Source organism: Panicum hallii, chromosome 1, assembly GCF_002211085.1.
Source record: "Panicum hallii strain FIL2 chromosome 1, PHallii_v3.1, whole genome shotgun sequence".
Classification (NCBI taxonomy): Eukaryota; Viridiplantae; Streptophyta; class Magnoliopsida; order Poales; family Poaceae; genus Panicum; species Panicum hallii.
Window position 1 is genome coordinate 50905230 of NC_038042.1, and position 15647 is coordinate 50920876.

General features: G+C 47.7%; 2 protein-coding genes across 2 annotated transcripts; both read right to left on the minus strand.

The window, feature by feature from the left end:
* Nucleotides 1-391: 391 nt before the first annotated feature.
* On the minus strand, nucleotides 392-3834 carry LOC112874020 (vesicle-associated protein 1-2-like). Its single transcript, XM_025937161.1, has 7 exons — nucleotides 3512-3834; nucleotides 3154-3224; nucleotides 2961-3042; nucleotides 2762-2877; nucleotides 2496-2615; nucleotides 1429-1506; nucleotides 392-797 (listed from the first exon to the last, which is right to left on the minus strand). The coding sequence occupies exons 1-7, from the start codon at nucleotides 3567-3569 to the stop codon at nucleotides 690-692; spliced, it is 633 nt and encodes a 210-aa protein (XP_025792946.1). The 5' UTR covers nucleotides 3570-3834; the 3' UTR covers nucleotides 392-689.
* A 3866-nt stretch (nucleotides 3835-7700) lies between these two features.
* On the minus strand, nucleotides 7701-11016 carry LOC112903613 (protein YABBY 4-like). The gene is made up of 7 exons (XM_025972859.1): nucleotides 10312-11016; nucleotides 9940-10119; nucleotides 9606-9795; nucleotides 8968-9016; nucleotides 8754-8829; nucleotides 8326-8397; nucleotides 7701-8156 (listed from the first exon to the last, which is right to left on the minus strand). Exons 1-7 carry the CDS (start codon nucleotides 10423-10425, stop codon nucleotides 8067-8069), a joined length of 771 nt encoding a protein of 256 aa, XP_025828644.1. The 5' UTR covers nucleotides 10426-11016; the 3' UTR covers nucleotides 7701-8066.
* Between the last annotated feature and the right edge of the window lie 4631 nt (nucleotides 11017-15647).

The following is a 15647-nucleotide window of genomic DNA, read 5'->3' on the forward strand; positions in this document are numbered from 1 at the left end:
ACTACATACTCCTCTCACTTGATCTGGTGTACACCCTTTTTCGTAATTGTGACCGCAGGCATATAAGAAGAAGATCTGTTGAGGACTTGAGGTTTGTTTTAGTTGTATTAGGCTATTAGCCATGGATCTTTTAAGGCTCGGATCAATTTTCATGGAAGCTGAAAGGCTGAATAGTTACTCGTTCTTTACCAATTTAGCATGAAAAAATTAAATAGCGCAGCTACACTGGCATCTGTAACAGGACGAATCATTTGAGCAAGCCACACATCAGTCTGAATCTCTTTTAGCACTATAAAATAATGCGGATGTTCTTCAACAATGTCATGATATGGCGGAGACACTGCTCCGAGCAATTTACAAAGCATCCAACATTGTACGCGACAAGCCACAATTTCAAAGAAACAATTCTGTTTGTATGTACAAAAGGATGCCAACAATTAGTCAATCTTTCAAATTTCAAAAGGCTAAACCTCATGTCAATAGCAAGCTGGTAGCAGCTCGTGTGTAGGGGAGAACTACGACTTATTGACTGGCTAAACTTTATAATTTGAATCAGAAAATTACAATAGGCATCAGATGCTATGACAAACAGACCAGGATCGGAGTTGTACAATAGCAAGCACACAGAGAACACGTACAATTTGTTTAGTTCTTGAAAGAAAAGCCAAACAAGATAAATCATTACGCACTCATCTCTTCATGAGGAAACCTAGTAGTATTCCCATAATAGCAACCACCAGTACTAAAACTAATGAGAAACCACCGTGCTGCCTGCTGATGTCTCGCCTCAGAAGATCCTGTTAAAATTCCAACAAAGTTATTATCAGCCAAGGTCTGTACTGCCACTGAAATTGATCCAAGTATTCAGATCTCGTTGTTGCGGGAAGCAATACAGCAGTACTCCCTCCCTCCATTATTTCAGGCATATTTTGGTATGTAGTAGTAGTTCTTAAAAGCAGATTTCGACCTTTAATTACTCTTGCATCACTTTATAAAGAGCACTTCAAAATATGAATCTATTGATACATCTTCTGTACACGAGACAAGTATATAATTTGATTTAATTGTTGGACAAAAATTTTGATGCTTGATTCAAATAAAAATACACTTTATATGGAGGGAGTATACGAATATGCACAGATTAGTTGATAGATAGGTAGTTCTGCACTGGAAATAATGAAAGGTCATTAGGCCAAAGGAAATACAAGACAAAGCTACATGTAGCCCATGTAAAACAGATTACAGGAAAGGAAGCAGTGCACAATCTTGTATTGAGCATTTGAAGATAAATGCACAAGACTAATACCACTACTTTGTCTAGCCTAGAAAATAAAACCTCAAAAATCTGAATGTAGTGCCTACAGTCAAAGGAAAAAAAATGCACTTGAGTTTATCAAATGTTTCCATAGTAAGCTAAAAACCACTAACCAATTCTTGCCGAAGCTTGTTGTTCAGTTCAACAGCAGAATTCTTCTCCTCCATCAGTTTCGAAATCAAAGCAAGTGGCTACAAAAACATAAATAATCCATGTCAAGGCTCAATATATCACTGGCATCTAGGACACCTACTAAGGCCTCAATCACTTTGTTAATAAGACTTGTTGAAATGCTGAAGAATTCGGTATAGGTAGAAACGGTTAGCTAGTACTATAGGAAAATGCAACCAATTAACGTCTGTTTACATCTAAATTTACACAGATAAAGGATCAATAATTAATGAACCAAAGATTATGCAGTAAAGTTTATTGATATAATCAAAAGACTGCATACGTCAACTGTGAGGAGAAAATTGATCAAATACAGTTAAGTCTGCTGTCAGTAATAACGTCTAACATATATCAACAATTTGAAGAAATGTTATAGGCTTTAGCTGAATGCTAGAGATGTTAGTCGTAGTGTATGTCATTTGGAAACAAGTAAAAGGGAAGAAATATTCCATGTCAACATCTTCTATAAGGATCGTCTTGAACTTAAATGCCATCTGCCCATCTCTAATTTATGAATCTTTTCTAGTTTCCATCCAGTGGCTGATCAATGCAGGAATGAGCTCAGGTGATACTATAGAACAATGGTTAGCTCCATCTAGTTCAGAGCAATGTGTAAGTGAATGGCTTGCTGATACTACAAACTTGATGACCTTTGGGGCACAGGTCTTTAAAGTGCAATAGTACTACACCTAGAATCATTAGTAGATACAGCTTGTTTTTTATATAAAATTGAGGTTCACCTCTGAGATTATTTTTTTCTTGTTTTTTAGTTTCTTTTGTTTCATTTTTTTTCTGTTCATTAGGTTCTTTTGTTTCCTGCAAAGAAAGATCGACTCTCAGTTCAAGGTTGACAGCAGGTAGAATTGATGATCGCTGGAATAGCTTATCAGTTAGGTAGTTACAGAAAATAACTGCAACTACTCCATCAGACAGTTAACAGTGAGCGCATATTGCTAACAAGCATGGCTGTCAACTATATAGAACAATTGCTTCAAGATCATAGCCATACCTCTTGATAATTCAAACTGCCCGCAGAACCATCCTCAAATCCCTCGCTTTGGGTGGATGGCGTGAGATAAACCACCTTCAATTTCACTTCATCAACCACATTGCCTGATTCTTTGGTAAACTACAAAAATCCCACATACGGTTTTTTTTTTAGTGAAGAGGAGGGGCACGCTGTTACTGACTATATAATATATAAAAAAGTAACTGCCACTAAATCAAAAGAACAAGACAGAAAACTGCCAATACAAATACTGAACCGCAAAATACCATGTCTCCGGTGACTTCCTTTGGCACAATCTCCTTGGCCACAATGGCGCTCTGCACAAGGAATTTGTCCTTGCATTGCATGTCCGGTGGCGCCTCCCGCTGCGCTTGCATTGTAACTGAATCGAATAATTCAAGGCGCGTGTAAGATGTTAACATACAACCAGTTCTGTCAGGATAATTCAGTGATTCACCAAATTACCAACAACATCGGCTGTGGACCGGGGTGCCACAATGCCATTATTCGGTCGAACGCAGTACTTCTTCGGGCTCGTTGTCTTGACCTACAAAGCCGCAATGTTGCACGAATTTCAGTCCCAGCGGTACAATTTTCACGTAATTACAGGGTTTATATAGCTTTTGCCTGAAAAATCCACGAGAATGATTCGTTTTACCTTGAACGCGACCTGCTTGTCTGTCCTGTTCGTCAGCTGCAGCGTGCACGAGATCTGCTTATTTAATTCGACTGCATGGTTGAGAGAGAGAAAATAGAGACATTAGGAAATGAAGGAACAGGACGGTCGCGGATTTACCCCAGAATGAAGACAAACCAGCGAACAAACATCGAAATCGGACAAAAATTCGGGAACCCGACAAACATCCGTAGAAAAATCATCAAATGGAGGCTCCACGCGGAGCATCAAAATTTCCCCGGATATCCATCGAAACTACCGCGATTACCGACATGAATTCCACGGAAACCAATAGAACCCGCGAGGAAGGGGGAAACACCAACAGGAAGAAGACACATACATGGGAACCGTAGCTCGACGGGGTCGATCCCGAGCAGCTCCCCGGCCTCGGTGCTCATCCTGGGCAGAACAGAACACTCCTGGCCTCCTGGGGCAATCGAACGGGACGCGGTCCGCGCCGGTGGGAGCGGCGAGGTGGGGATTGAAATCCGGGTTCTCGATGCCTCGCCCCTCCCCCCCTCCTCCTCCTCTGTTTTTTTTCCTCCGGCTATCTATATTCCTGGAGCGGAGGAGGAAGCGGAGGCGAACGGGGAACCCGGAGCCGGGGAAAATTCGGGCTTTGGAAGGGGCGAGAAGGCTGGCGGCCCTGGCTGCGGCACCGGCGACGTGGCGACGCAGGATATTCGTGTGAACACCACACAGGCGCGTCCATACCGGAATTACGGGCGTGAGGCTGGCTGGCTGGCTGGCAGGCTGCGCGCCGGTCGCTTTCTCTCATCTCACTCCCCCAGGCCCCAGCTCGCCCTCCCGTTTCCCTCCAGCTCCAGCTCCCCGTTTTTCCTCCGGAGGCGGAACGAGGGGTCAGGACTCGGCGGCGGTTGCGGCGTTTACATCGGAGGCCGTTTCGCGTCCGCATCGCCTGGTGCTCGTACTGTTCATTGGCGCCGAACCTGCCTGGGGAGCCCTGGATTCGATTCGATCGGCCGCCACGCTCGTTCCGGCTGCCCGAGTCCGTGACCGGCCGGTGTCAGCGGGGTCTTCCCTTCCCTTCCCTTCCCTTCCCTTCTACTGCTGCCGCGGAGGCTCGCGACGCGGCACGTTCCCGCTGGCTGCTGCGGGCGGCGGCTCGCGCGAAGGGTGTCAGCGGTTCGGTTCCCCGCGGGTCGCCTTCGGACGACCATTTTATAGCCGGCAGGCCGGTGCGACGTCAGAATTGACAAGTACGACGCGCTGTCACGTAGTAGTAGGAGTAGTACCAGCAGCGTGCGTGCTTGCTTGCTGGCTGGCTGGTCTTTTCCTAAAAACAGATGCGGTGCCGGTGCGTGCGTCCGATCCCCTACCAGAAAGTCCCCGAGTTTGCAACCGCAAGCAAAACCTGGTACGGTTGCGCCTGTTCATGAACCGACATGAGAGCGAGCCTCGCCTCTGACTTTCGCTTCCTGCGGGTTCCGGTGGGGACTTGACTGGCCGATTGGGGAAAATCCAGTTCTCGTGTATTCCTACGAAATTCATTTTTTCTCTATGCATCCTACAGTCACTGCTAGGCTTATAGACTCGGCCATCATCGGTAGCCTCTGTGGTCGAGTGAGGATTCTTGACATTAGCAGCCACGTCTTCCAAGTCAAAGGTTGAGCTAGACCGGCCACAGAAAATGAGCGGCCCCTCCTCTTCTGCGAACCGCACTTGCTGACAGAGCAGCTGTTTAGGGAAATTGTCAAGGCGGAAATGCGGCGATACAGGAAGTCCGATCCCAAGGCACGCCTCCGAAACGCACGGATCACGCGCTCTCCATTTCTTCCTTCTTCCGGATTTGCTCCCGTCATGCCTAGACCGGCTCTTATAATTGGTGCCGATGGCTGAGTGCGACGTGCGGCACCCAAACGAACTCTGGGTCGGCGGGCGTGTCGCGCCGGTCTGGCGCCGGAGACGCTTGTGAGGTCTCAGGCTCTCAGCTCCAGCCCCGCGCTGGATGCGTCGAATTTCGGGGGCCAAGCCGGCGAGGACGGCCGGAGAGTGCGGGCGGCAGGTAGGCGTGGTCACAGACTCACAGTGCTGCAGCCTGCAGGCAGGTCTCTTGGGGCTGGGCCTTTAATCCAGTTCGGGTGGGCTCAAGGAGTGTTCTTTTCTCCTGAGGGTGGGCTCCGTGAAACATGCGTACGGGCTTCTTTTCTCTGGGCCAACCGCTTGATGACATTCAACATTGCCGACCGCACCGCATCCATCATCACACCCAGGCCCGTGAAAGTAATGCGATCGTGTGGAACGAGCCAGTGTATGTGTTTTTCACTCTCGAGTTCTCACGTTAACGGCTTGCCCGCGTTGACGCGTACCATGCGCGTAGCACATCGGCAGAGGGCCCCACCGGTCAGGCGTGACCCACGCACGCGCTTCGGAATCGGACCAGAAACCAGCGAGCGACCAAGCAGGCTGCACGGCAGGCAGGCAGATCAGTAGTCACGTCACGGGAGGCAGCCGGGCAGAAGCCTCATGATTCATGGGCATGCAGGAACGCCCCGACATGCTCCGCCGCAATAATGCGTCGCCGGATCACACGCGCACGTCGTACACAGAAATCACGGCGCCCACACGTCGTGTCAAGGAAAGCAAAGCGCCCAGGGCGCGGCAGGCCTGGCTTGTCTCGTTGGTTGGCGAGGATCGGCAGCCGCCCGCGGCCTCGGTGGCGTCTCCCTCGGCTCTCGCTCTCGTTCTTTGGGCCGCCGCTGCCCGGCCGGGAGCGACGCAGCGTTCGTACGTCGTCCGTCCGGGGGGCCAACGAAAGCAGAAAGCAGTCGGGCTCTGTGGCTCTACATGCATGCATGGTCGTCTCTTTAATTTGGATGCACGGGTTGATTGATCCACCGGCCGGCGGTCCGGGTAGGACAACGATCCGAGCTTGATTTTAATCTGGCACGTTTCGGACAAGACTGCATTGCAGGTTGGGCATGTACATCATGCAATAACCAAGGGAACAAACTAAATGTGCTGTTTTAGTGATAGTGAAGCAAAAGTAATCACTGTTGTTAACCCATCCTTAATTACTTAGTCACCGGGGAAAATGCAAAACTATAGCGGATTATATTGTGCTACCTCCTATATAAAAGATTCCGAGTTTGTCCTAGGACAAACTATTTTGAGTTTGGCTAAATTTATAGAGAAAAGTATTAATATACCACGTCAAGTAAGCTATGAAACTATATTTCAAAATGCATCTATATAATATCCTCATTTGATATCATAAATATTATTGCTCTTTTCTATGAATTGGGTCAAACTTTGACTATTTTAACATAGGACAAACTCGGAATCCCTTATATTTCAGGACAATGGTACTAAATTGTCTAAGGGGTCAAAAGAAAGATTTTTAGTTGAAAGACTCTACCTAGACTAGGTAGTTTATTATTAATAACAAAACCAAATTGATTGTCTCATTACTCAATATTTGAATAATTTAAATGACATCATATATCTGTAGGATCAAATAGTATATACCATGAGGTCTTGAACCAACTTTTCTTTTGACAAATCTTGAATACCAGCTCCCTTTTTCTAGCGTCCTAAGATTAAAAAAAATTGACGTCGTGTTTGGTTTAATATTGTGCATGTCATGTGGCTTATCATCCAATCAATAAAAATTATGGTGGGAATGCCCTTAACTAATGAACACATACATAAAATAGTCACATTATCAATTTCTTCGAAGCACAACATTTTTCAAAGCATAGAATAGAAAGTTCTTATAAAAGTATCATGCATGTGTTTAAGTAGATGATATATTTCAGGATTTACTACATAAATTACTACATTGGGTGAAATAATTCCAATGTCCAGCACACATTTTTTAACATGATTGCATATAGACGGGATTCTCCATTTATATTCATGGAAGTTTTCAAAAAGAAAATTAATTCTGTAAGTTCAACAATTATACAGAACTTCTGCCCTACTTAACTTAACAGCATAGTTCATTGGTGAATTTAATTCAATTTTACCTCTGAATTTTGATTTCCCAAGGGAACAATGCACGCATCAACCAAACGGATCATTTGTATGCATAGACCGAACCCAACTACCCACGTTATTACTTTGCAGGCCACATTTATGTAGACTAACCTTAATTAAGATCATCAATATTGGTTGTTTAGAATTATGAGGAAAATGTAATGACTATTCCTAAATTTTATTAGTTCTTTAAATTGTACACTTGCAAAGAATCTTACTCCTAGTTAACTAAATAGTATAGTCCGCTTGTCAATTCAATTCGATTTCCCTTCTGAATTTCATTTCGAGGGGAATAATGCATCATCAATAATTAAATGGATCGACCTGTGTTATTATTTTTAACTGAAAATTATGCTGATCGATATAAACTAAATTCTCCGGAGAATAAACAATAACTATGCAAGTCGACAACAACATTAACCACAAATGCATGCAAACCCCAGGCTGAAAGAAATCACCCCCCATGCATGCGAGGAGGAAGGAACGACAACACATACGGGCACTGTTGCTAGATTTACTAGATGCTCAGCTAGTTGTCCATGGTAAAAACATGTTCTTGAACAGACACAATCATGGGATCGGAGGAGGCACAACGACTTCTCTACAGGCGGATAGAAGGGGTCCAGGAACAAAAACGAGCGAGAAAGAGAAAACAGGAACCAAAAGGGGTCGAAATAGAGAACACAATAAGTCTGTACCTAGAGGATCATAAGATAGAGAGGCCTCCTAGGTGCCCTAACTTGATTCTCCATTTCTACCTCCATACTGGAAAGTACTCTAATTAAACGCGATATTGAGATCAAGATCTGAGACGAAACCCTAGAACGCGGCACAAGGGCGATGGGCGATGGCCACTGTGTGCCCAGAACTTGTTGGCTGAAGCATGCCTAAACCAGCTAGAATGGGGTGATGCCCATGTTGGCGGCGGCTGCCGCTGCCGCTGCTGCATAGAGACCATCCTTGAGAAGCATGTCTTCAGCGCCATCCTGCAAATCACAGCCCAGGAAACAGCTAATAAAGATGACTGAACATCGAGTTAGAGAAGCACATATATATATATAGTAGTGTTGCTTGATGCTCTGAATTCTTTCAGGTGAGCATTTACAGACATGTAATACAGCTAGGTTAGGGTTCCAGTCGTGTGTGCTTTGATACCTGAGTCTTGAAAGTCTTCTTGAGGCCCTGGTCCGGCATGAGGCCGAAATGGATGTGCGGGAAATGTGCCCACTGGTTGCAGCAAACACAAATTAAAGGAGAAGAAATTAAAGCCAAAGCAGCAAAGTAATCTGCAGGTTTTGCATTAGTAAAGCAGCCTGAAGCAAATGCAAAACGGACGCTAGCTGCAATACGCTGTGCGGGTGGGGCTAAAGGCTCCCACAGAGGCACAGAGCCGCACAGGCATGCCCGGCATGCATCTCGCTCACGCGCAAGCAGCCGGCGCCGGACACAAACTGTGTGCCTCTGCTGGGGTCTGACATTGTAAAGTCACGGGTCAAATCACTAGACACGCAAACAGCTAACTAGCCACGAGTACGCAGTTGTTACTGCTGTGCTTCAGGGAAGAAGAAGAAGAAGAAAGTTACATTCTTTGCGGCTGCGCTGAACGCCTCCCGGTGGGTGATGTCCGGGTTGCCGGCCTTGATGCGCTGGATCTCATCCCTGTGCGCACAGCCAGCAGCACATTAACTAGCAAGAAGACGAGCAAGCTAGGTGGAGCATACGCTAGAGCCAACTCTTAAAAGGGAAATGCATTCTACATGCAGGGATTTTATCTGTTGCAAATAAATAAAATCTTACTTGATGAACCGGTTGTACGCCGACGGGACTCTCTGCCGCTTCTCCGGAGCTGCAAAAGTTAGATTTGTAGGGTGGATTCGAGTCAGCATGTATCCGTAGGAAACATGGACGAATGGGTGAGCTTATCCAGCGAGCAACTACTCCACTATACACGCCGACTGTTTGCAACTGACGAGCAAAGGATGGGCAGCCCGGCCTGCCACAACAAGACATGATTGTATGTCGTCTTGTTATAGGCCGGTAAGGTCTCGTTTTCACCCCCTATGTTTTATCACACGGTGAAAACTAGCTTGTTCCTCATCGAGTTTTAATTTCTAATTAAGCACAAAAGTGTTACTGTTATTTTATTCCAGTTGACTGCACGGGCACTGTTAAGCTGAGGTGATGTGCCCCTACTCATCCTCTTGTGTTCCAAATTCTCTGTCCGATAACCACCCAAGGAACTGTAAAACAACAATGGAAATGGCCGGGAACAGTGCGGTGCACGGCTTCCCGAGTTCACCCCCTGCACTCGCTGTTCGCCTTGACTAGTGATAAGTACCCTTGGTTCGGAAAAGTAACGGAGAAGTACCAAGAGATTAGAGGAGAGAGCAGCAAGAATCCATAGGAATGAGGGCAAGAAGTACGCGGGTCCTTACGCCTGTTCACCGACGGGGCGCTCTTGGGCATCTCGGGTTCCTGCTGCACGGGCGGCTTGGCTGCAGGCATCGGCGCGGCCGGCAGGTTGCTGGCGCAGCTGCTGCTGTTGCTGCGGCCCGTGATGGTGCTGCTCAGGTTGGCGCTCGCCTGATCCATCAGGAGGCTCGGCGCCTGGAACGCGAACTCGTCCTGCGCATGAACAAGCACACATTCACTCACTGATCTCAGCTTTCATAGCTGCAAATAATGAACAAGCTAGGGAGGGGATACGCACTAGGTTAAAGTGTTAGACTAATTGGACAATTAAGTTGGGTGGGTTTTGCTTGTCCATACCAAGAGGCCATGCGGGGATGTGGGGGAGAGCAAGGAGTGGCCGCCGCCGAAGCTGAGCTGGTTGGCCGGCGGCGCCGCGGGCGGGAGCAGGAGGCCGCGGAGATTGACGGAGAGCAGGTTGGCGCAGTGGCCGCAGCGCACCGTCACCGTCTTGAACAGGCTGCTGCACGGCACGCCGACCTGCTTGCAGAGATCCGAGCGAGATCACATCAGCACATCAGAACGAATGGATAATGATAACAAACCGTCAGGAAGCGGAACAGAGAAGGAAGAAGCAAACACAAGCAATAGCAAGCAGAAGAAGCAGGAGGAGAAGAGCGGTGTCGGTAGGTGTGGGTGGGGCGCTCGCGCGCTCGGCGCCACCGCACGTACGGCGAGGATGGTGTCGCAGCAGTTGCAGTGCACGTAGCAGAGCTGCTCAGTGGGGGACGGCGCGAGGTGGTCCAGCGGGAAGGCGGCCGACGACGAGGACGAGGACGACATCATGATAGATTTCGACGACCGAGTGCGGCAGCTCCGGCACCTGAGGCGCTGGCGCTGTCGAGATCGACGGGGGAGTCGAGGACGGGCGACGAGTATGGCCTCGCTCGATCCGGCGGCTAGCTAGGGCAAGGAGGAACGGATATATCGCAGGGGGAAAAGCAATAAGCAGCAGGTATAGCTCAGCGAGAGGGAGATCGGAGGAGGGGGAAGGAGGCCGGGACGGAAGAAGCAGAAGGGGGGCGGAGCCGAAAGGGAAATTTTATACGACTAGGGGAGAGGAGGCAGGAGCCAGAGATATCCTTTTGGTCCCCTTTGATTTGATGAGTGTGATTTGATGGCTAGCCGCTGCCAGGGCTGCTGGCTAACTTGCGATTTGATGGACCTGCCCGATTCGAGAAAGCCTCGGATCTGTCGTTGTTCCTGATTTGAAAGCCAGCCGATCGAAGCAGCAGCTAGTAGCAACAAGGGAGGCCAGCCAAACTCCGACGACGACGATCCTGTTGCTACTACCACTACTGCATGTGGATCTTGCCGGGAGCGGCGAGGGAAAGGCAGGCAGGCAGGCAGGCAGGCTGGGACGAGCAGGAGGGGAGGGCGGCCGGTATGGTATGGGTGTGGACCGCGGCGCGAGCAGCGTGCTGGATATATGGCCTGGCCGCGGCCGGCCCTGGCCCCTGGGCAAAGGGAAAGCGAGAGCCGTTGGTGTATGGGACGGGGGCAAAGCGACACGCCGAGCGCTACCTCCCCCCGGCCTCGCCTGTCTCCACGCGCGCTGCAGCGGTCGGCATCTCGAGACTGTTGGCGACTGGAAAAAGCGGGGCGAGTGGGGGGGGCGGCGCCCGGGCCCCCGGCCCGACTGTGCCACGATGCGCGCGGTCTCCCTCTCCTCCCCCTGCCCGGCCGGCTCTCCGCCTCGGCGCGCGGCCGCAGCGATCGATCGCCGGCGTGCGGCCGCCGATCGGCCGTGCCGTGGCGCGCGTGACCCGTGCGTGCGAGGGATATACGGAGCAGCAAGGCCCCTAGTACGTCTCATTAATACGCCTGGGCGTGCTGTGTCGCCGCGCGGGCAGGCACGGCGTAGGCGTCGGGTCGAGAGAGCGGCGGCCGATTTGACCGGTCCGGCGAGCGAGCGGCCGGCCAGGCGCGGCCGTTTCTTCGGCTTGGCTTGGCGTGACAAAAGCCTCTGGCCCCGGTCTGGCTCGATCTTCCCGGGCATGGTGGAACCGGAGGCTTGAATGGCGGGCCGGGGACCAGGTACGCCTACGGCCTACGTAAAGCGCCTTGCCAGTAGCCGCCTATGTGGTCTGGTACGTACTCCGTACGTGTATAGACTGTAGGCCCGTCGTCTCTCCCCGAGATATTATTACGGCTGATGCGGCGTGTCCTACGTACGTAGTACGTGTGCGGGCCGGCCGTGCGTGCGGGTCATCCGGTCGGGTCGGGAATCTCTACTTCTCTAGATGCCAAACGTGCAACGGTACACAAATTGGTCTCAAGTAATTCGTATGTTGGAATCATATCTGACATTTTTTCCCGTACCTGTTATAAATCGTGTTTTCATTTGAAATCATGTTCGATGCATGCATGATGTTTGGTCTCGACTTTTATAAGTAATCCTAGAGTCCCTTCAAAAGAAAATATAATCCTAGAGCTAATACGCATCTGTACTCTTTTCTTCTTTCCTTGATTGCCGCTGCTCTACCCCTCTCACAAAATTAATATTTAAATAAACTTTTCACTACTTAATACAATGATATATGTGGTTCTCCTATATATTTGAGAAAGAAATATTTCCTAGTACAAATTAAAGTAGTACTCCCTCCGTCCCAAATCGGTAGTCGTTTTAACTTTTATAGATACATAAATTTTGCTATGCATCTAGACATAACATATATCTAAATGCATAACAAAAACTATGCATCTAGAAAAACTAAAATGACTAATAATTTAGGACGGAGGGAGCATAACGAAGGGCTCCAATGTCATTTGACCTACATGTGCTAAAAAAAGGTTATTTGACCTGATGTATCAATATCGGTCTAAAATGACCTATATTTGAATTACTTTACCACTGTCCACTTTTGTAAGTTGTATTTTAATTCGAAAACTCAGCCAAATTATAATAGGTATATACATTTGTATTTTAAATGATTGTACTATGATGATTTTGGGGAGACCATAGCGTTGAGCCTTACTAAATGTCAAATAAAAGCTACATCATCAACCCGCTTAGGTATAATAAAGCCTAGATGAATTGATATATAACTAAGAATGGGCGCCTATATATGATGGCATCTATTTGATTTGAACCAACCTAGCTAAAATATGAAGTACAAGATTAGATAGCCTCATATAGGCAATGAATATAAACTACCTTGCAAAAGGAACAAATTTATATACAAATGTCATCATATATAGAGGTGCCACAGGTACGACTGAATTGAAAAGCCCCATTCTTCATTGTTCCATCTCACTTCCATGCAATGGAGTGTATTTGCAACTACATCCTATTTGATTCGCACTGCTAAGGCTTCAATTATTTCGGCATCCGATCGAAACCCGGTGCCTTTCAATGTGTCTTTATCAAAACTAGCTTCCACATTGACTTACACAAAAATTAAAAATTCCTCCAATGCCTTCAACCTTAACGTCTCTCATTTATTATTTTTACAATTTCTTCACGGCTCACAAAAAGTTAGCAACTACAAGCTGAATCGATATCACAGTGTCACAGGGTGCTACTACAACTTTTAGTATGATGTTGGCTTTGTGCAATTAGCAATATATTGTAAGAGAAACTAATGTCAAAAAAAAATCTTGCGAGGAACAAAATGTCAAAATCTAACCTTCAAAGATTTCCGATTGTTATGGTTAACCTTACAAAAGTAAAAATGTCTCAATGGTCCTCCGATAAGTACAATTAATCATGGTCCAGATATTCCTTTCAAGATTAAAAGAAAGTACAAAAGGAGAAAGCGATATTGCCAAGGAATTATATGCAGGACCAGGCCAGGAATCGAGTACGTATCAGCTGTATATGAGTTTGCCCTGTATGCATGTGTCTGTAGTGTGTGGTACTATAGTTAGCTGGGGTGCATGTTCCATCGTCAGATTCGCGCGGCCTCTCACAAGCTAGCCAGCGGCCAGACTGCGAGAGAGAAAGTAGCCGCCATGTATGGCAGTATGGCCATGTATCGGAGTACATGAGTTCCACACGAACGACCAATAATAAGACCGGCCGGCCCCGATCGTTCGTCGTCGACTCGACCGATCTCGGCAGCGCCAACCACGTCGCCCTACTGACATCTCGGTTCCACAAGCACGGCGCGAGCGATGATCAGAGCAGGGACGGGCACTGTATGGCGGCTCAGGCCGTCACATGCGGTCGCGCGCGACCGGGAGTGAGTGCATGCGGATGCACGGCAGCCGGCCGGCGGGCGGGCGCCATGTTCATTCACGGCCTGGCTCCGATCCGGCACTATGCGCGCCATGCGTGGTGGTGGAGGATGGCCGATCCCCGTGACACATGCTCAGTCCGGGTACGGCCGCGCGTCCAAAAGGAGTTTTCGCCTGCGGGGAGGACCGGCCGGCAGGGGTCAGGCGAGGGCGTGGTGTGGCGCGAGGAACAGGACATCATGGTGGGACTGAGATCGGATCGATCGGGCCGATCCATGGACAATGCATCATGCCGCGGATGTGGCTGTGGTAACTTGTAGTGCGTACCTGGCGCGCGCGTCGTTTTCGCCGTGCGCATTTCCACGGCCGGCTGGCCGGGCTGCACATCTCAGTCAGGCACATGACCAGCACCTCCGGGCTCCGCCCGATCGGTTGATCCCCAGCTAGGGAAAGCGACCGACAGGTACTGCACACATAGCTGAAAATTGAGCAGTTGTTGTTAGCGCACAACAAGCCAGGTAATTCTAATATCATGACAAAAGACATTTGCCTACCTATTTCAGATTCTTGCTGCTTTGTAATGGGCACACACATAATTATCGCGTTACTCTCTCTGTTTCAAATTATTGTTCTTTTTAAATTTTTTTCCAAAAGTCCAAATCTCTAATTTTGATCGAACAAGAAGTGTATAGGAAAAGGCACCGGCACCAACATTTACAACACATCCAATTAGTTCGATGAACCCTACTTAAAATATGTCTTGATAGTGCATTTATCCGGTAATGTAGGCATTAATATATATTATAAAAGTATCAAAATTAAAGCAATTTATGATGCTTCAGTGCATACTGTAATCTCAATTCTCTTATTCCAATTGTGACGTGATTCTATCCATAAATTGTAAAAAAGTATAAATGAATTGTTTATTTTCCCTCATAGTTTAAAGTTTTTTGGTTAAAACTGGTTGGTGCATGCAACTTAATATATATAAGCAACGGTATAACTGAAGGTAAAAGCATTTTTGCTTATTAGTTCACCCACACTTTCACCTTGCCAGCAAAGAGACCATTGCTTATATACACAGACAATCGCTTGGTAAAAAATCACTGTCCTTAGGTTTAACTGTTCGTATCAACTACAACAATGACTCGTGGACTGTTGGGGTCGAAGTTTGATGCTTGCACGAGACGATTCACTTTGTGCTATGATAGTAATAAAGTAATCAATGGTGAGTGCAGCACACACTTGAATTGTCTGGCACTGTAGCACAGTAACCGTTCAACAGTTGTTCCGAAAAGAAAATGTAATCAATGAACAGTGCAGCTTCAAAGCTGCATAATGGAGCACCGAGTTTTACAGCCCACCGGCTTGACAAAGGACAGTTTTGACGGAGACCATACATGCAATGTATATATCATGCAAGGTAAATAATCTTTGCGAATTTACCCCCAAAAATTGACGGAGCAGTGGCCAATTATGTACTGACTACTACTACTCTACTAGTGGCAATATATATCACCAATTCACCACTAGGACAATATGCCATGCATTTAATAGCATCATATCGTTAGTTGTTTAAAACCCTTGGTACATACTGTAATACACATACACATCGATTACCCAGACTTGCCCGGTTGTGGTAAGTTACGGCGGTAAAGCGGGTGGCGTTCTGCTACGCCGCTATCGACGAGTACGACTGTACGAGTCACCCTTGATGAAAAATGGACGGGGTAACATACACGAGAAAATGCGAGCGCAGGTTCTGTAGCTCGATCGCTTCTGCTGGCCTGGGATCGATGACGATGGAGCCAAGCAGTAGACGATCGTTA